Genomic DNA, 19,755 nt, shown 5'->3' with positions numbered 1-19,755 from the left:
CAGGTTTACACAATTATTATCAGTTTTAGTCCATGTTTTCATTTCTTCTATTTAACCCTTTAGTGCATGTTTCTGGTGACGTTTCCCTGTGCTTTGATTGGAGTATGTGTCAGCCAATCAGATTGCCATATGGAGTTGTAGGTTAAGAAAGGCGGACACTGTAAACCAAATTAGCCAATGAGTGTGTGTCTGTGTGTGTGTGTGTGTGTGTGTGTGTCTCAGAGTGGTGCTGCTCAGCCGGCAGTTCATTCCTGCTAACACTCACACACACTCACACAGACTCACACACACTCACACACACTCACACACTGTGCCGTAGAAGGTAAGTGGCTTTCTGTGTTTCTTTTTTCACTCTTTCTAATAATCAGCTTGGACTCATGTGGTATTTAAACGGGAGAGAGCATGCTTATCCTAACGGCTGAATAACGGTGTTACCAGGACCTCTGTAAGCTGGTGGTGATGCGTGTGTGTGTGTGTGTGTGTGTGTTGATACCGTCTCATGGTCTTTATTTCATACATTTATTCTAACCTGTTAAGCCCCAAAAACACTTTCGACGGGTATTTTTTCTTTTTTTGATGTATATAAAATATATACAAATACACAATATTGGACACAGACTATAAAGTGCACAAAGTTTCATTCACAATTAAATGACTTATCGTGCGATAAATAAAAATGAACTCGATAAATTGCCATCTACACGAGGATGTGACGAGCAGTTTGAAAGGATGTACTTGAATTATTATTTTATATTATCATTATGTCAGCGGTCTAAAATGGTCATACAACGGTGCCGACAATATTATCGTTTATCGCAATCATTTCCGGGAAAATGTATCCAACAAAATTAATTATCGTGAGAGGCCGATAGATGAAACACACACACACACACACACACAAATCTACAGACTTACTCCAAACTGCCAAATATATTAATTAACACACTCACTCTCATACACTCTTTGACTCTATTTTGGCCTAGTAGAACGATAAGCAGCAGACTTTAACTTTTTTTATAATTTCTACTGGATCTCAGATCTGCGCATGCGCAATACGGGTCGGATGGACCAACCGGCTCCCACCGCTCTGCTGTCTGTTAACGTTGTTCAGAGTGGTGGGGGCGGGGAGGGAGCGGGTCGACAGCTTGAGCAGCTGTCAACTCAACATTGTAAATAACCAACTAAAAACGATCGCTGGTTCATCTTGTTTTTGACGTGAGAATAGTTTGGGCAGCATGAGAGCGTGAGATTGAGAGTGAAAGTGTGTGTCACACGCCAGATGCGTGAGAGTTGGCAACCCTACAATCATCAAAATCGACCAAGGGGGGCCAGAGATATGGAAGATCCACTCAAATGACCCCAGAAGGGTTTTATTTTGCTAAATCTCTCTAAAAAGGTCAAGTTTCACTTGTTTTGCATCAATCTTGATACTGGGTACTTATTATATGTTGTGGTTTGGATTCCTAAAGCTTTTAGTCTCCCATCCCATCATTCAAGGGTGGTTTTCACTTTAAGTAATTTATTTTTTTGGACGGACACTAATTTACATTTTTTTACTGTGTTCAATCTGAATTTACTTTAAGAAGAAGATAAGGTCATTTGTTCTGGGCATGTCATTTTCCAGCCTGAGACCTGGACAAAAGGCTCAGGGCTTAACAGGTTAAGACTTTCAAGTCTGGTTTTCAATATTAAAATATGTAATATATTTTGATGTTGTAGAGATAGTTTTAAAACTTAAACAAATGTATTTTAACACAGATTATTTTATTTGTAGGCACTGCGTTGTGCCTGTCTGGATGTTTCTCAGTGTTTCTCTTCATGTTTTCTCAGATGCAGTTCATGCTGCTGTTCAGCCGGCAGGGGAAGCTGAGGCTGCAGAAGTGGTACGTTCCTCTGTGTGAGAAGGAGAAGAAGAAGATCACCCGCGAGCTGGTGCAGACGGTGCTGGCCCGGAAACCCAAGATGTGCAGCTTCCTGGAGTGGAGGGACCTGAAGGTTGTCTACAAGAGGTTAGTCTGTGGGTCAGTACGTCGGTCTGTGCGTCTGTGGGTCTGTTGGTCAGTAAATGGGTCGGTTGATGGGTCGGTTGGACGGTCCCAGTTGGTCTGTGGGCCAGTGGTTCAGTGGGTCGGTTGATGGGTCCCAGTTGGTATATGGGTCAGAGGGTTCATTGATGGAAGGGTTGGTTGGTTGGTCGGTAGGACGGTCCCATTGTGTCTGTGGATCAGTAGGTCAGTTGGTCTGTGGGCCAGTGGGTCCCCAGCTAGAAATGTTTGGTTCTAAAAACATTCTGAGAGTGTTACCATTCACTGTTCTAGGAATGTTTTCTTTTGGTTCTCAGAATGTTCTTCTGGAAGGTAGGATAACGTTCTCTAAAAACATTCTTAAAATGTTTGGTGATAACTGCAGACCCCCTCCCCCACGACTACGCCTCGAAATCCGATCCATGTATATTACAAACAGGATTGGTGACAAAGCGCAGCCCTGGCGGAGGCCAACCCTCACCGGAAAAGGGTCCGACTTCCTGCCGAGGACCCGGACACAGCTCTCGCTTTGGGAGGACAGAGAGGATGGCCCTGAGTAGAGACACCCTCCCCCCATACTCCCGCAGCACCTCCCACAGTAACTCCCTGGGAACCCGGTCATACGCCTTCTCCAAGTCTACAAAACACATGTAGACCGGATAGACGTACTCCCAGGCCCCCTCCAGGATCCTTGCGAGAGTAAAAAGCTGATCCGTCGTTCCACGACCAGGACGGAATCCGCATTGTTCCTCCTCAATCTGAGGTTCGACAATCGGCCTGACCCTCCTTTCGAGTTCCTTAGAGTAAACTTTCCCGGGGAGGCTGAGTAGTGTGATGCCTCTGTAACTGGCACAGACCCTCTGATCCCCCTTTTTGAAAAGGGGGACCACCACCCCGGTCTGCCACTCCTTCGGTACTGTTTCCGACTTCCACGCAACGTTGATGAGACGTGTCAACCATGACAGTCCCTCAACACCCAGAACCTGGGTGTTGGAAGTGTTCCTTCCAACGCCCTAACACTCCATCAGTTGAGGTCAACAACGTCCCATCCTTACTGTACACAGCTTGGATGGTTCCCTGCTTCCCCCTCCTGAGGTGTCGGACAGTTTTCCAGAACAACTTTGGTGCCGCCCGAAAGTCCTTTTCCATGTCTTCTCCGAACTTCTCCCACACCCGCTGCTTTGCCTCGGCCACGGATGAGGCTGCTGCCCTTCGGGCCTGTCGGTACCTTGCAACTGCCTCGGGAATAACAAATCCCTGAAGGCCTCCTTCTTCAGTCGGAAGGCTTCCCTGACCACCGGTGTCCACCAGGAGGTTCGAGGGTTACCGCCCCTTGAGGCACCTAGGACCTTGAGACCACAGCTCCCCTCCGCGGCTTCGGCAATAGAGGCTTTGAACACAGACCACTCTGGTTCAATGTCCCCAACCTCCACAGGAATGCCCGAAAAGCTCTGCCGGATGTGGCAACTCCGGGCCACCAGATGCTCGCTGACGACTCCTCCTTCTGGGCCTGGCTCCAGAAGGGGACCCCGGGCTTCCTCCTGGCCGGGTATCCTCACTTCTTTGTTGTTCTTTCATGAGGTCTTTTGAACCAATCTTAGTCTGGCCCCTTGCCTGAGACCAATTTGCCATGGGAGACCCTACCAGGAACACAAGGTTCCAGACAGCACAGCCTCCAGGTTCATCACACAAACCTCTCTCCCACGGTAAGGTGCTAGTTCTTCAGAGAGGCCGATTTGTATCCAATATGCATAAACAGCGGACACTGTTTATACGCAGCCCTCACAAACCACACGGCCAGATAGCTTACCCAACAGTTAGAGCCTACATACGAGGCACAACCTTTATAGTCATAACAAAGTGTGATTATTTTCTGATATTTTACACAAATGATATTATGAATACTGTGGGCCTGCATACCTTAGTGTGATTATAACTGCATGTGAGTGAATATTGGCATGCAAATTCGTTTTTATACGTCCTATTCATTGTCTCAATGCGCTCATACATCTTAACATACCACATTAAAGGAACGTTTTATAAAAAGACTTTCTCTCATCTCAGGCCTCAAAACATCCTCTGAATGTTGCAGTTAAAACGTTATGTCTTAGTTAACCTTAAACCTTATAGGAATATTATTTGAAATAACAAACATCCTAAAAAGTTTCTTTGAACATCAGATTAAAACGTTTCTTTCCAACATTATTAGAACCTATAGGTAATGTTAGCCAAAGTTGTGACAACGTTCACCACGAGCTGGGTCAGTGGGTGAGTGATGGGTCGGTTGATGGGTTAGGGTTAGTGTGTCGGTAATGCTCCTCTGCATGAACGCTCAGATAGCTTCAGATAACAAAGCATTCATTTGCCTTGATATATCCCCTCACCATGCCAAGAGACCAGTAGGAGGACTAATGGGGTCACCGGCCCACCAAAACATGTTCATATTATACCTTTAAACACACTGTCTGCACTGTTCTGCCACTAGTCTCTGAATTCAATCCACAGTAAAACCTCTGAGGGTTGTGGATTTGCAGCATGGCATCATGAGAGTTGTAGTGTTCAGCTTCAGTGTTGATGGTTCAGGAGGTCCTGAGCGTCTGCTCGGATTGTGACGGAAACTTCTGAAGCAATGGAGACTCAGAGAGACATGGAGAGAGCTTCCTGCTGAAGCTGCATTCAGGACTTTAGCCAGAATAAATCAGAAGGACCGGTTCTGTTGAAAGCAGCAGCAGGTCTGAGGATCAACAGCAGCTTTGTATGATCGTCACATGCTCAGAGGGATTATCAGGATAAAGAGCCAGCCGAGTAAAGCTGGGGTCCTGCAGCTCCGGATTACTGCTGCCCCGTCTGCACGTACAGAGGGACACTTTGCTTTGCTGGCTTTACTAACTTTACTGTACTCACTTTACTAACTTTACTAACTTTACTAACTTTACTCACTTTACTCACTTTACTAACTTTACTAACTTTACTAACTTTACTGTACTCACTTTACTCACTTTACTAACTTTACTAACTTTACTGTACTCACTTTACTCACTTTACTAACTTTACTAACTTTACTGTACTCACTTTACTAACTTTACTAACTTTACTCACTTTACTCACTTTACTAACTTTACTAACTTTACTAACTTTACTGTACTCACTTTACTCACTTTACTAACTTTACTAACTTTACTAACTTTACTCACTTTACTAACTTTACTAACTTTACTCACTTTACTCACTTTACTAACTTTACTAATGGTGCATTTCCACTACAGCAAGGAGCTCGCTTTGAGCGTGCCGTGCCCAGCCCATTTCTGGTTGCCTTTCCACTTGGCGTAGTACCGCCTAGCGGGTACTATTTCACAGTTTTTCTGGCCCCATAAAATCGAGGTTCTTTCCGGGCCAACAACCAGGCTGAGTCGGGCTGAGTATGCTAAAGAGAGAGAGAGAGAATTGCTGGCAAGGCGGCTACAACTACAACAAGATGAACATATTTGACCGTGATTTAATTATAATACACGTTTCTAAATGATGCCGAAGTAACAACACACTGATACCGGTTAGTAAACACCATGAGTTAACGCTTTGAGTCTGCAGACAGACGGCAGAGAAACACCTTTTAGAATGTGTGTTTTCTGAATGGAGATCGGCTAAGCTAATGCTATATATGCTCCGACCGTCCACACTCACAACAACGGCCTACAGACATAAAGAAACCAGCGACTGTATCCCCTAATCTCGATGACAACGGTCAATGTTCCCCCTTTCTACGAGATAATGTAATCTTAATAGTGTGCGGGCCAAGGCTGGCTCTTCAAAGCAGATATTAACGACGCGCTTCAAAGTTCCCCTCATCCGTTCAGCGGAACTCTTTCAGCCTCAAGCGGGAGTCGAGTAGGAGCAGGGGCGGCGCCAGGGGGTATCTAGGAGTTGCTATAGCAACTCCAACAATTGGCCTAGCAACGGCTTAGCAACCCCATTGTTTTGATATGAAAATGTATCATATTTATACACATTCTCGCAGCCCGCGAGAATGTGTATAAATATGATACATTTTCGCGGGATCTATCAGGGGCGGGTCGTTGTAATTTACTGTGAACTGTTACTTGGCTAATTCTCAGTAGATCGAAAATGGAAACATTTCTCACAGTCACAGGTCAGCGTAAACGATCGCGTTCTCCAACGGAGCCGGTCCAGCCGGACAACCCTGCTATCCACAAGGATCCCGATGTTCACTATGAAAACCGGGAGGATTGGGACAATGAAGAACAGGTGCCTCCGCCAACTGACCCGCTGCACCCGCAGCAGCAGGACCAGCTAGCTGCTACCACGAGCTGCAGTGGAACTAGCGCTGCTCCTCTTGATCCATTGCCCTCATTTCCTCCACCCTGCTCTCTGCAGAGCTCCACTCCAGAATATACAACTTCTGCTAGTCAGTGATTCTCAGACACAGCGTCTCACCCTTTGAGCATCTCGGCAGAAATGAGCAGTCACTCCTCTCAGTTACAAATGGTCATTTTAAATGAATCAAGAATGTGTTGTATTTTCCGACATGGCGCATTGTTCGAGGCGTGCTGACAGTGAGATCTAACACGGGGAATTGTGAATGAGGAGGAGGAGGAGGAGGAGGAGGAGGAGGAGGAGGAGGAGGAGGAGGAGGAGGAGGAGGAGGAGAGTCACAGAGTGAGGCCAGAGAGGAGGAAAAGTGCGTTATTTAGGCAATGTTGTTGGTGGGAGTTAGGGAGAGACCGCCCCTTCCAGGTGTGTGTATGTGTGTGCGTTTTCCGGTGTGTGTCACGTGAAAGTCATGAGTGTTACACTATTGATTGGTTCTGTAAATAAAGAGAACGTTTTCGACATTGAAGGCTGGAGTGATCTTGAATAGCGGTGAACGCTACAATATGAACAGGCTCTTGCTTTGCCCACTGGTATTGTTTGTTTATTTTGAAAATTAACTAGCAACGCCGTGCTGTCATATAGCAACTGCTAAGCTACTGCAGCAAACAAATCCTGGCGCCACCCATGAGTAGGAGAAACTACGCGTGCACCGGCTATTCGGGTAAGTACTTCGCACGCGGATAATCTTCGGCACGCCATCATCTCCCGTTTCCTGGACGTGGCATCTGCCGGCCGCACGATGACCGCGTTTTCCCCCATCTCTTAAGGACGTGCACTACACATCCTCCGTTTTGATCATCCGCCATAGCGGCACGCTCAGATTTCCACTTTGCTTACACATTTATTATCACACTCACTTTACTCACTTTACTAACTATACTTTACTAACTTTACTAACTATACTTTACTAACTTTACTAACTATACTTTACTAACTTTACTCACTTTACTCACTTTACTAACTTTACTCACTTTACTCACTTTACTAACTATACTTTACTAACTTTACTAACTATACTTTACTAACTTTACTCACTTTACTCACTTTACTAACTTTACTAACTTTACTCACTTTACTAACTATACTTTACTTGACTTTACTTCAATTTCTTTAAATAACGTTACTGAGCTCCCAGTGCTCTCCATGTGACATTAGCAGGGACGTGCGCAGACATTCGGAGGGGCTGTTGCTTACATTATTTTGAACAGTAATTCACATCATCATCTCCTAACAAAATAAGCTAAGGCAACTACTTGCATTCGGTGACTTGATTTTTAAAATGAAAACCAGGGAAGGTCCATATCTCATTAAAATATCTAATGTTAGAAACTATTAAAGAGAACATGGGGATAATTCAATGTAGTTTGACCTTTGCAGACATACTGATAAAATAGGGCTTCTATAATTACCTTAAATAAACTCACTAATTAATGAAACCAGTTCAATACGCATTATTCTTATTCTTATCATTCTTTATGAGCGCAGTAACGGTAATGTATCTAATTACTTATTTATTTAGTATTCCATAACTTAAAAACAGAGATGGTCAAACTAAAGTAGAGCCATGGCAGAAATCCTACAAGAAGAAGAAGAAGAAGAAGAAGAAGAAGAAGAAGAAGAAGAAGAAGAAGAAGAAGAAGATTCAAGTTATTGTCATTACGTAGTACCGGTACTATGTAACGAAACGGTTTCTCTGCATTTGACCCATCCTAGTGTTCGGAGCAGTGGCCCGGGGTGCCTTGCTCAGGGACACCTCGTAGCACTTGGTCTTTCCGGGACTTGAACTGGTGACCTTCTAGTTGCCAAGCCAAGTCCCTATGGACTTCGCCACCACCGCCCCAGCGGACAGTGTTCTCCCGTATGTGAGAGAGGGCGATCAAGAGAAGAGATCGAGCGGCGCGCTGAGGGAGTTCACCATGGATGTTTAATAGCAGTTCACAGAGGAGATGAAAAGCCACAGAAAGACAGAAGCACACTAACAAGTATATGGAGGTGTTTCTTTGTAAAGAACCGACGGCGTCAAGAGGAAGTAAAGTCCCTGCCATGAGAAAACTAAAAATCTATTTTCCAGATCCCGACACTGGAGATGGTCTCAACGCACCGCACCAATACAGTCGCCTATAATACATATTATATATATAATAGGCTACGTAGCATGTGTAATCACACACTTAGCGATATAGAACATAAATAATAAAAACGTAGGCCAACCTGGTTTAAAACACGTTTGTGGTCATACTGTGGATGAGTTCACACTGAAACGAGTTCTTCATTCAAAATGTCGCGGGCAATTACATGTAATAAGAAGGAGAAGAAGAAGAAGTAAAAGAAGTAGTAGAAGAAGAATGAAGCTGGTGTGTTTCTCATCGTGTTGATTCGACCACAACAGAAAGAAAACATCTCGCTCTCTCCGGAGGGGCAGGTCAGCCGAACAGGGGAACGGGCTGTTGCTCGGGCAACAATAGCCCGTACCTGTGCACGTCCCTGTACACTAGAGCTCACCAAAACCAAGTCCTCCTGCGTTGAGCCAGATGTGTTGTGTCCGGGGAGAGGCTACAGGTGGTCTCACAGTACACATACCTGGGGGTCTTCATTGATTCAAGACTCAATGTTAAGGCTCAGGTGAAAAAGGTTTGCAACAGGGTCGAATTCAGTCTGTTCAATTTGAGGTTTACCGGGAACTGCATGTCAACAGAGCGGCTCTGATGTACACGCACTCTATGGTTCTATCTCATATCACATACTGCTTAACAACCTGGTCACATGCTGCACAACCACTCTGAAACCCCTGGAATCATTATACACACAAACACTTAAAATAGTAGATAAGAAGTCAGTTTATTCTCATCATTGCCCAATACTCACAACATATAACTTGTTGAGCTGGGGAAATGTAATGAGATATGCAAATGATTGCCTCATGTACAAAATAATACACGGCCTCACCTCACCTCCGCTCAGACATTTTATCACCATACGCACACCTGTAACCAGGGCAACAAGAGGAGACTGCGTTGTTCCATTAAGGAAGAGTTCATTCAGCCAATCTTCTTTTTCTTTTAAAGCTGCACGACAGTGGAACTCAATCCCAGTAAAGATTAGAGAACAAAAAACCTGCAGTTTATTCAAATCTAACTTAAAAACATGGTTAGTGGAAAGTCAGCTCTGTCAACACTGACACAATCTGTACATGACAACGCTCTGTTTATATGCCTTGACCTGTATCTGTCTGCTTTGTGAATTTGTATTTTAGTTTAGTTTTTATGTTTTTATATATGCTTGTATTTTAGTTTAGTTTTTATGTCTTTATATATGCTTTTATCATAATATAAGTATCTCTGTTGAATGTTGTTTTACTGATAGTATTTACCTGTTATTTGAAGTGAATTTTTGTTGTTAGGATGACTTTTAACATCTGTCCAGGGACTACAGACGGAAAATAGCCTGTTGGCTAACTCTGGCGCATTTACAGAAATGTCAATTAATGTGCGCTGTCCCTGTCAAATAAATATATTAAAAACATTTTTTTTTAAAAACAGTACTCTCTGTACCCTCTGTGTACTACACTAGAGCTGACAGTACTCTCTGTGTACTACATTAGAGCTCACTGTACCCCCCCCCCCCCTGCAGGTATGCCAGTCTGTACTTCTGCTGTGCCATCGAGCCTCAGGATAACGAACTCATCACGCTGGAGATCATCCACAGATATGTGGAGCTGCTGGACAAATACTTCGGCAGTGTGAGTTTCTCCTCTTGTTCCCACCTGGTCTCCTAGAGTCCACGTTCCCGTACAACAGACCTGCATGGGAGAGGGTGGTGTTCCTCTCTTTGATGTCTTAACACTGCAAGGCACGGGAAGGCACGGGAAGGCAAGGCAAGGCAAGGCAAGGCAAGGCACGGCACGGCAAGTTTATTTATATAGCACTTTTCAACACAAAGCAATTCAAAGTGCTTTACAAAAAATGAAAGACATTAAGCATAAAAAAGAAAAGCTAATAAAATAAACATTAAAAGAAAAAGTACATGGATAAAAGTTACAGTGCAGTCTAAGATATAGTTCAATTAAAAGCAGCGACAAAAGAAAAGTCTTCTTGCTGGATTTAAAAGTAGTCAGAGTTGCAGCGGACCTGCAGGTTTCTGGGAGTTGGTTCCAGATGTCTGGAGCATAATAACCGAACGCTGCTTCTCCATGTTTAGTTCTGACTCTGGGGACAGAAAGCTGACCAGTCCCTGAAGACCTGAGAGATCTGACTCTGGGGACAGAAAGCTGACCAGTCCCTGAATACCTGAGAGATCTGACTCTGGGGACAGGAAGCTGACCAGTCCCTTAAGACCTGAGAGATCTGACTCTGGGGACAGAAAGCTGACCAGTCCCTGAATACCTGAGAGATCTGACTCTGGGGACAGGAAGCTGACCAGTCCCTGAAGACCTGAGAGATCTGACTCTGGGGACAGAAAGCTGACCAGTCCCTGAAGACCTGAGAGATCTGACTCTGGGGACAGAAAGCTGACCAGTCCCTGAATACCTGAGAGGTCTGACTCTGGGGACAGGAAGCTGACCAGTCCCTGAAGACCTGAGAGATCTGTCTCTGGGGACAGAAAGCTGACCAGTCCCTGAAGACCTGAGAGATCTGACTCTGGGGACAGAAAGCTGACCAGTCCCTGAAGACCTGAGAGATCTGACTCTGGGGACAGGAAGCTGACCAGTCCCTGAATACCTGAGAGATCTGACTCTGGGGACAGGAAGCTGACCAGTCCCTTAAGACCTGAGAGATCTGTCTCTGGGGACAGAAAGCTGACCAGTCCCTGAAGACCTGAGAGATCTGTCTCTGGGGACAGAAAGCTGACCAGTCCCTGAAGACCTGAGAGATCTGTCTCTGGGGACAGGAAGCTGACCAGTCCCTGAAGACCTGAGAGATCTGTCTCTGGGGACAGGAAGCTGACCAGTCCCTGAAGACCTGAGAGATCTGACTCTGGGGACAGGAAGCTGACCAGTCCCTGAGGACCTGAGAGATCTGACTCTGGGGACAGAGAGCTGACCAGTCCCTGAAGACCTGAGAGATCTGTCTCTGGGGACAGGAAGCTGACCAGTCCCTGAAGACCTGAGAGATCTGTCTCCGGGGACAGAAAGCTGACCAGTCCCTGAAGACCTGAGAGATCTGACTCTGGGGACAGGAAGCTGACCAGTCCCTGAAGACCTGAGAGATCTGACTCTGGGGACAGAGAGCTGACCAGTCCCTGAAGACCTGAGAGATCTGTCTCTGGGGACAGAAAGCTGACCAGTCCCTGAAGACCTGAGAGATCTGTCTCTGGGGACAGGAAGCTGACCAGTCCCTGAAGACCTGAGAGATCTGTCTCTGGGGACAGGAAGCTGACCAGTCCCTGAAGACCTGAGAGTTCTGACTCTGGGGACAGGAAGCTGACCAGTCCCTGAAGACCTGAGAGATCTGTCTCTGGGGACAGGAAGCTGACCAGTCCCTGAAGACCTGAGAGATCTGTCTCTGGGGACAGGAAGCTGACCAGTCCTTGAAGACCTGAGAGATCTGGATGGTTCATCATTTAGCAGGAGGTCAGAATGTATTCTGGGCCTAAACCATTCAGTGCTTTATAAACCAGCAGCAGCAGTATTTAGAAATCTATTCTTTGACACACAGGAAGCCAGTGTGAAGACTTCAGAGCAGGAGTGATGTGATCCACTTTCTTAGTGTCAGTGAGGACTCGAGCAGCGGCGTTCTGGATCAGCTGCAGCTTCCTCATAGATGTTTTAGTGAGACCTGTGAAGACACCTTTGCAGTAGTCGAGTCTACTGAAGATAAAGCATGGAAGAGTGTGTTGTTCCTCTCTTCGATGTCTTAACACCGTCATCGACATCAAGCCGGACCCCTTTGAAGCTGTGGTGGACACTGAACAGGCTGTTGTCCATCAGGGAGAACCCGCCCATCCTCAGCGGAGCTCCTTCTCCAACAGACTGCTGCAGCTCCGCTGACACGAGGACCGCTACAGGAACACATTCCTGCCCACTGCCGTAACTCTGTCCAACAAATCCCCTCTGGCTGGAAGAGAACTCTCTGCTCCATCGTTCCTCTTGGAATAAAACCACATTGTACATTTATATAATCTATTAAATATTTAATATTCCATCTGCCATATATTTATGTATATATAATACCTTGTTGAATTCAACATGTATATTTTCTACTTTCTTGTTTATTTCTAGTCTTTGCATTTGTATCGTACAATGCCATGTCTTTCTTATGCTGCTGCAACGCAGACGTTTCCCACATTGGGATCAGTAAAGTACGATCTAGTCTTCTTATCTTATCTTACATCACCTTACATCTTATCTTGCATGGGAGAGTGTGTTGTTCCTCTCTTTGAAGCTACTAGTCTCTGATCAAAGGGCTCTGAAGTCCCACAGCACAGGTCTCTGTTTAACACAACAGCTGTTAGTTTGGTTGTAAGGCAGATTTCTGCCACACATTGATTAAAGTATTTCTCATTCATGATTCCTTCTTTTGTGCACATCAGGTTTGTGAGCTGGACATTATTTTTAACTTCGAGAAGGCTTACTTCATCCTGGACGAGTTCCTGCTTGGCGGGGAAGCTCAGGAGACGTCCAAGAAGAACGTCCTGAAGGCCATCGAGCAGGCGGACATGCTGCAGGAGGTCAGGACTCACACTCCATGTTCTAACGCTTCATCCTGTTCCATCCTGTTTCAATGCTTCATCCTGTTTCATCCTGTTTCATCCTGTTTCAATGCTTCATCCTGTTTCATCCTGTTCCAAAGCTTCATCCTGTTTCAATGTTTCATCCTGTTTCAATGTTTCATCCTGTTTCAATGCTTCATCCTGTTTCATCCTGTTTCAACGCTTCATCCTGTTTCAACGCTTCATCCTGTTTCAATGTTTCATCCTGTTTCAACGTTTCATCCTGTTTCAATGCTTCATCCTGTTTCAACGCTTCATCCTGTTTCAATGCTTCATCCTGTTTCAATGCTTCATCCTGTTTCAACGCTTCATCGTGTTTCATCCTGTTTCAACGCTTCATCCTGTTTCAATGCTTCATCCTGTTTCAATGCTTCATCCTGTTTCAATGCTTCATCCTGTTTCAATGCTTCATCCTGTTTCAACGCTTCATCCTGTTTCAATGCTTCATCCTGTTTCAATGCTTCATCCTGTTTCAATGCTTCATCCTGTTTCAACGCTTCATCCTGTTTCAATGCTTCATCCTGTTTCAATGCTTCATCCTGTTTCAATGCTTCATCCTGTTTCAACGCTTCATCCTGTTTCAATGTTTCATCCTGTTTCAATGTTTCATCCTGTTTCAATGCTTCATCCTGTTTCAATGCTTCATCCTGTTTCAATGCTTCATCCTGTTTCAACGCTTCATCCTGTTTCAACGCTTCATCCTGTTTCAACGCTTCATCCTGTTTCAATGCTTCATCCTGTTTCAACGTTTCATCCTGTTTCAATGTTTCATCATGTTCCAATGTTTCATCCTGTTTCAATGCTTCATCCTGTTTCAACGCTTCATCCTGTTTCAACGCTTCATCCTGTTTCAATGTTTCATCCTGTTTCAACGCTTCATCCTGTTTCAATGCTTCATCCTGTTTCAATGTTTCATCCTGTTTCAACGCTTCATCCTGTTTCAACGCTTCATCCTGTTTCAATGCTTCATCCTGTTTCAATGTTTCATCCTGTTTCAACGCTTCATCCTGTTTCAACGCTTCATCCTGTTTCAATGCTTCATCCTGTTTCAATGCTTCATCCTGTTTCAACGCTTCATCCTGTTTCATCCTGTTTCAACGCTTCATCCTGTTTCAACGCTTCATCCTGTTTCAATGCTTCATCCTGTTTCATCGTGTTTCAATGCTTCATCGTGTTTCAATGCTTCATCGTGTTTCAATGTTTCATCCTGTTTCAATGCTTCATCCTGTTTCAACGCTTCATCGTGTTTCAATGTTTCATCCTGTTTCAATGTTTCATCGTGTTTCAATGCTTCATCGTGTTTCAATGCTTCATCCTGTTTCAACGCTTCATCCTGTTTCAATGTTTCATCCTGTTTCAATGCTTCATCCTGTTTCAACGCTTCATCCTGTTTCAACGTTTCATCCTGTTTCAATGCTTCATCCTGTTTCAACGCTTCATCCTGTTTCAACGCTTCATCCTGTTTCAACGCTTCATCCTGTTTCAACGTTTCATCCTGTTTCAATGCTTCATCCTGTTTCAATGCTTCATCCTGTTTCAACGTTTCATCCTGTTTCAACGCTTCATCCTGTTTCAACGTTTCATCCTGTTTCAATGTTTCATCCTGTTTCAATGCTTCATCCTGTTTCAATGCTTCATCGTGTTTCAATGCTTCATCCTGTTTCAACGCTTCATCCTGTTTCAACGTTTCATCCTGTTTCAATGCTTCATCCTGTTTCAACGCTTCATCGTGTTTCAATGTTTCATCCTGTTTCAATGTTTCATCGTGTTTCAATGCTTCATCGTGTTTCAATGCTTCATCCTGTTTCAACGCTTCATCCTGTTTCAACGTTTCATCCTGTTTCAATGCTTCATCCTGTTTCAATGCTTCATCCTGTTTCAACGTTTCATCCTGTTTCAACGCTTCATCCTGTTTCAATGCTTCATCCTGTTTCAATGCTTCATCCTGTTTCAACGCTTCATCCTGTTTCAACGCTTCATCCTGTTTCAACGCTTCATCCTGTTTCAATGCTTCATCCTGTTTCAATGTTTCATCCTGTTTCAATGCTTCATCCTGTTTCAACGCTTCATCCTGTTTCAACGCTTCATCCTGTTTCAATGCTTCATCCTGTTTCAATGTTTCATCCTGTTTCAACGCTTCATCCTGTTTCAATGCTTCATCCTGTTTCAATGCTTCATCCTGTTTCAATGTTTCATCCTGTTTCAATGCTTCATCCTGTTTCAATGCTTCATCCTGTTTCAATGCTTCATCCTGTTTCAATGTTTCATCCTGTTTCAATGCTTCATCCTGTTTCAACGCTTCATCGTGTTTCAATGTTTCATCCTGTTTCAATGTTTCATCGTGTTTCAATGCTTCATCGTGTTTCAATGCTTCATCCTGTTTCAACGCTTCATCCTGTTTCAACGTTTCATCCTGTTTCAATGCTTCATCCTGTTTCAACGCTTCATCCTGTTTCAACGTTTCATCCTGTTTCAATGCTTCATCCTGTTTCAATGCTTCATCCTGTTTCAATGCTTCATCCTGTTTCAACGCTTCATCCTGTTTCAACGCTTCATCCTGTTTCAACGCTTCATCCTGTTTCAATGTTTCATCCTGTTTCAACGCTTCATCCTGTTTCAACGCTTCATCCTGTTTCAACGCTTCATCCTGTTTCAATGCTTCATCCTGTTTCAATGTTTCATCCTGTTTCAATGCTTCATCCTGTTTCAACGCTTCATCCTGTTTCAACGCTTCATCGTGTTTCAATGTTTCATCCTGTTTCAACGCTTCATCCTGTTTCAACGCTTCATCCTGTTTCAATGCTTCATCCTGTTTCATCGTGTTTCAATGCTTCATCGTGTTTCAATGCTTCATCCTGTTTCAACGCTTCATCCTGTTTCAACGCTTCATCCTGTTTCAATGCTTCATCCTGTTTCATCCTGTTTCAATGCTTCATCCTGTTTCAACGCTTCATCGTGTTTCAATGTTTCATCCTGTTTCAATGTTTCATCCTGTTTCAATGCTTCATCGTGTTTCAATGCTTCATCCTGTTTCAACGCTTCATCCTGTTTCAACGCTTCATCCTGTTTCAACGCTTCATCCTGTTTCAATGCTTCATCGTGTTTCAATGCTTCATCCTGTTTCAACGCTTCATCCTGTTTCAACGCTTCATCCTGTTTCAATGCTTCATCCTGTTTCAATGCTTCATCCTGTTTCAATGCTTCATCCTGTTTCAACGCTTCATCCTGTTTCAACGCTTCATCCTGTTTCAACGCTTCATCCTGTTTCAACGCTTCATCCTGTTTCAACGCTTCATCCTGTTTCAATGTTTCATCCTGTTTCAACGCTTCATCCTGTTTCAATGCTTCATCCTGTTTCAATGTTTCATCCTGTTTCAACGCTTCATCCTGTTTCAACGCTTCATCCTGTTTCAATGCTTCATCCTGTTTCAATGCTTCATCCTGTTTCAATGCTTCATCCTGTTTCAACGTTTCATCCTGTTTCAATGCTTCATCCTGTTTCAATGTTTCATCCTGTTTCAATGCTTCATCCTGTTTCAATGCTTCATCCTGTTTCAATGTTTCATCCTGTTTCAATGCTTCATCCTGTTTCAACGCTTCATCCTGTTTCAACGCTTCATCCTGTTTCAATGCTTCATCCTGTTTCAATGCTTCATCCTGTTTCAATGCTTCATCCTGTTTCAATGTTTCATCCTGTTTCAATGCTTCATCCTGTTTCAATGTTTCATCCTGTTTCAATGTTTCATCCTGTTTCATCCTGTTTCATCCTGTTTCAATGCTTCATCCTGTTTCAATGTTTCATCCTGTTTCATCCTCTTTCAATGCTTCATCCTGTTTCAATGCTTCATCCTGTTTCAACGCTTCATCCTGTTTCAATGCTTCATCATGCTTTAATACTTCATCCTGTCGCTGTCAGCTTTCATCTGAACACCAACTTTCAACTTTCAACTTTATTTGGAAATAAGATGTACGTTCAGAAACAGCTGCTTGATATTTGGTGATGTGTCTTCTCTTTGCTGGTTGTCTTTGGTTTAGTTAAAGGGATTGCAGCTCACTGTTTCTCTGCCTGTCTCCTCTTTCCTGTGATTTTCAGAACATAGACTTTCAGATGCGCCTTTTTGCAGGTACAGTTTCTAGAAACCCAGACACCCCTGCTTTAGTGCTACATCAGTAGATCCACCAATCAGTAGTCAGTACCATCAGTAGATCCACCAATCAGAAGTCAGTACCATCAGTAGATCCACCAATCAGAAGTCAGTACCATCAGTAGATCCACCAATCAGTAGTCAGTACCATCAGTAGATACACCAATCAGAAGTCAGTACCATCAGTAGATCCACCAATCAGAAGTCAGTACCATCAGTAGATCCACCAATCAGAAGTCAGAACCATCAGTAGATCCACCAATCAGAAGTCAGTACCATCAGTAGATCCACCAATCAGAAGTCAGTACCATCAGTAGATCCACCAATCAGAAGTCAGTACCATCAGTAGATCCACTAATCAGAAGTCAGTACCATCAGTAGATCCACCAATCAGAAGTCAGTACCATCAGTAGATCCACCAATCAGTAGTCAGTACCATCAGTAGATCCACCAATCAGAAGTCAGTACCATCAGTAGATCCACCAATTAGAAGTCAGTACCATCAGTAGATCCACCAATCAGAAGTCAGTACCATCAGTAGATCCACTAATCAGAAGTCAGTACCATCAGTAGATCCACCAATCAGTAGTCAGTACCATCAGTAGATCCACCAATTAGAAGTCAGTACCATCAGTAGATCCACCAATCAGTAGTCAGTACCATCAGTAGATCCACTAATCAGAAGTCAGTACCATCAGTAGATCCACCAATCAGAAGTCAGTACCATCAGTAGATCCACCAATCAGTAGTCAGTACCATCAGTAGATCCACCAATCAGAAGTCAGTACCATCAGTAGATCCACCAATCAGAAGTCAGTACCATCAGTAGATCCACCAATCAGAAGTCAGAACCATCAGTAGATCCACCAATCAGAAGTCAGTACCATCAGTAGATCCACCAATCAGAAGTCAGTACCATCAGTAGATCCACCAATCAGAAGTCAGTACCATCAGTAGATCCACTAATCAGAAGTCAGTACCATCAGTAGATCCACCAATCAGAAGTCAGTACCATCAGTAGATCCACCAATCAGTAGTCAGTACCATCAGTAGATCCACCAATCAGAAGTCAGTACCATCAGTAGATCCACCAATTAGAAGTCAGTACCATCAGTAGATCCACCAATCAGAAGTCAGTACCATCAGTAGATCCACTAATCAGAAGTCAGTACCATCAGTAGATCCACCAATCAGTAGTCAGTACCATCAGTAGATCCACCAATTAGAAGTGAGTACCATCAGTAGATCCACCAATCAGTAGTCAGTACCATCAGTAGATCCACTAATCAGAAGTCAGTACCATCAGTAGATCCACCAATCAGTAGTCAGTACCATCAGTAGATCCACCAATCAGTAGTCAGTACCATCAGTAGATCCACCAATCAGTAGTCAGTACCATCAGTAGATCCACCAATCAGTAGTCAGTACCATCAGTAGATCCACCAATCAGTAGTCAGTCCCATTAACAAAATTTCCATTAGTGTAAATAGTAGTAATTTAGTAGTAATTTATTTAAACTTGTCAAATATTTTGGTTAATTGGAATAAAAGAAACAATCATGTTGTTATTAAAGACAACGATAGTTGCCGTCCTTTAAAAAGCCTAACCCTAACGCTCAAGTTTAATTTCTTTGGGATGGGGGGGGTAGGGTTCCAGGAAAACATACCTCAGGGGATTAGGTGGAGTTATTTGAATCAGCCTTGAATGAAACAGGAGCTGCTGGTGATACGCATATCGTCTTATAGCAATGAAAGAAGAGCAGCTTCCTGCTGCTGTTCTCTTGACTTCCTGTCCTCATATCAACATGTTTGCCTCTCAGGTGTGATGGTCCCAAATCTGGTCTCTGAGTCCTCTGGGCTTTTCCAGAACTAGGCCTGCGGAGGTGAATACTGTGTGTTTGTGACGTAGGCCTGTAGTCAGACTAGTCAACTGTGAATGGACAGCCCATAATATATGTTGTGTTGGAGACAGTGTATGTATTAGTGTGTGTTTGGTTCCCCTGTGTAACATTTCATAAGCTCCTCCCCCACCAGATGTTCTTATGTTTCCTGTTCGTATAGATCTGCCGTTCGGAGAGGAGACACTTCAATAAGCAGTGAAACAAAAAAGTGGGGGATGGATATAACCACGTCGTGTTGTATCAGGGGGATGTTACCACATCATGTTACCAGGTGGATGTTACCACGTCATGTTACCAGGTGGATGTAACCACGTCATGTTGCACCAGGTGGATGTAACCACATCATGTTACCAGGTGGATGTTACCACGTCATGTTACCAGGTGGATGTTACCACGTCATGTTACCAGGTGGATGTAACCACGTCATGTTGCACCAGGTGGATGTAACCACATCATGTTACCAGGTGGATGTTACCACGTCATGTTACCAGGTGGATGTTACCACGTCATGTTACCAGGTGGATGTTACCACGTCATGTTACCAGGTGGATGTAACCACGTCATGTTACCAGGTGGATGTTACCACGTC

The 19,755-nt window shown here is 44.0% G+C and overlaps 1 protein-coding gene across 1 annotated transcript; it reads left to right on the top strand.

The window, feature by feature from the left end:
• The first annotated feature begins 264 nt into the window (after window positions 1-264).
• Window positions 265-19,138, top strand: LOC117441296 (AP-1 complex subunit sigma-2-like). Its single transcript, XM_034077486.2, has 6 exons — window positions 265-322; window positions 1,831-2,009; window positions 10,044-10,152; window positions 12,942-13,079; window positions 17,215-17,245; window positions 19,086-19,138. The coding sequence occupies exons 2-6, from the start codon at window positions 1,831-1,833 to the stop codon at window positions 19,136-19,138; spliced, it is 510 nt and encodes a 169-aa protein (XP_033933377.1). The 5' UTR covers window positions 265-322.
• The last annotated feature ends 617 nt before the right edge of the window (window positions 19,139-19,755 follow it).

The sequence above is a fragment of the Pseudochaenichthys georgianus genome, unplaced genomic scaffold (genome assembly GCF_902827115.2).
Source record: "Pseudochaenichthys georgianus unplaced genomic scaffold, fPseGeo1.2 scaffold_1652_arrow_ctg1, whole genome shotgun sequence".
NCBI lineage: Eukaryota > Metazoa > Chordata > Actinopteri > Perciformes > Channichthyidae > Pseudochaenichthys > Pseudochaenichthys georgianus.
The sequence above is the reverse complement of the archived record's forward strand: the minus strand, read 5'-3'. Positions and strand labels throughout refer to the sequence as shown.

Excerpts from the sequence above, each read along its gene's own strand:
- LOC117441296 (XM_034077486.2), top strand. The coding sequence starts at position 1,831 with ATGCAGTTCATGCTGCTGTTCAGCCGGCAGGGGAAGCTGAGGCTGCAG. Across the intron at positions 2,010-10,043 it reads CTGAAGGTTGTCTACAAGAG|GTATGCCAGTCTGTACTTCT; the intron begins GTTAGTCTGTGG and ends CCCCCCCTGCAG. Across the intron at positions 17,246-19,085 it reads TCAGATGCGCCTTTTTGCAG|GTGTGATGGTCCCAAATCTG; the intron begins GTACAGTTTCTA and ends TTTGCCTCTCAG.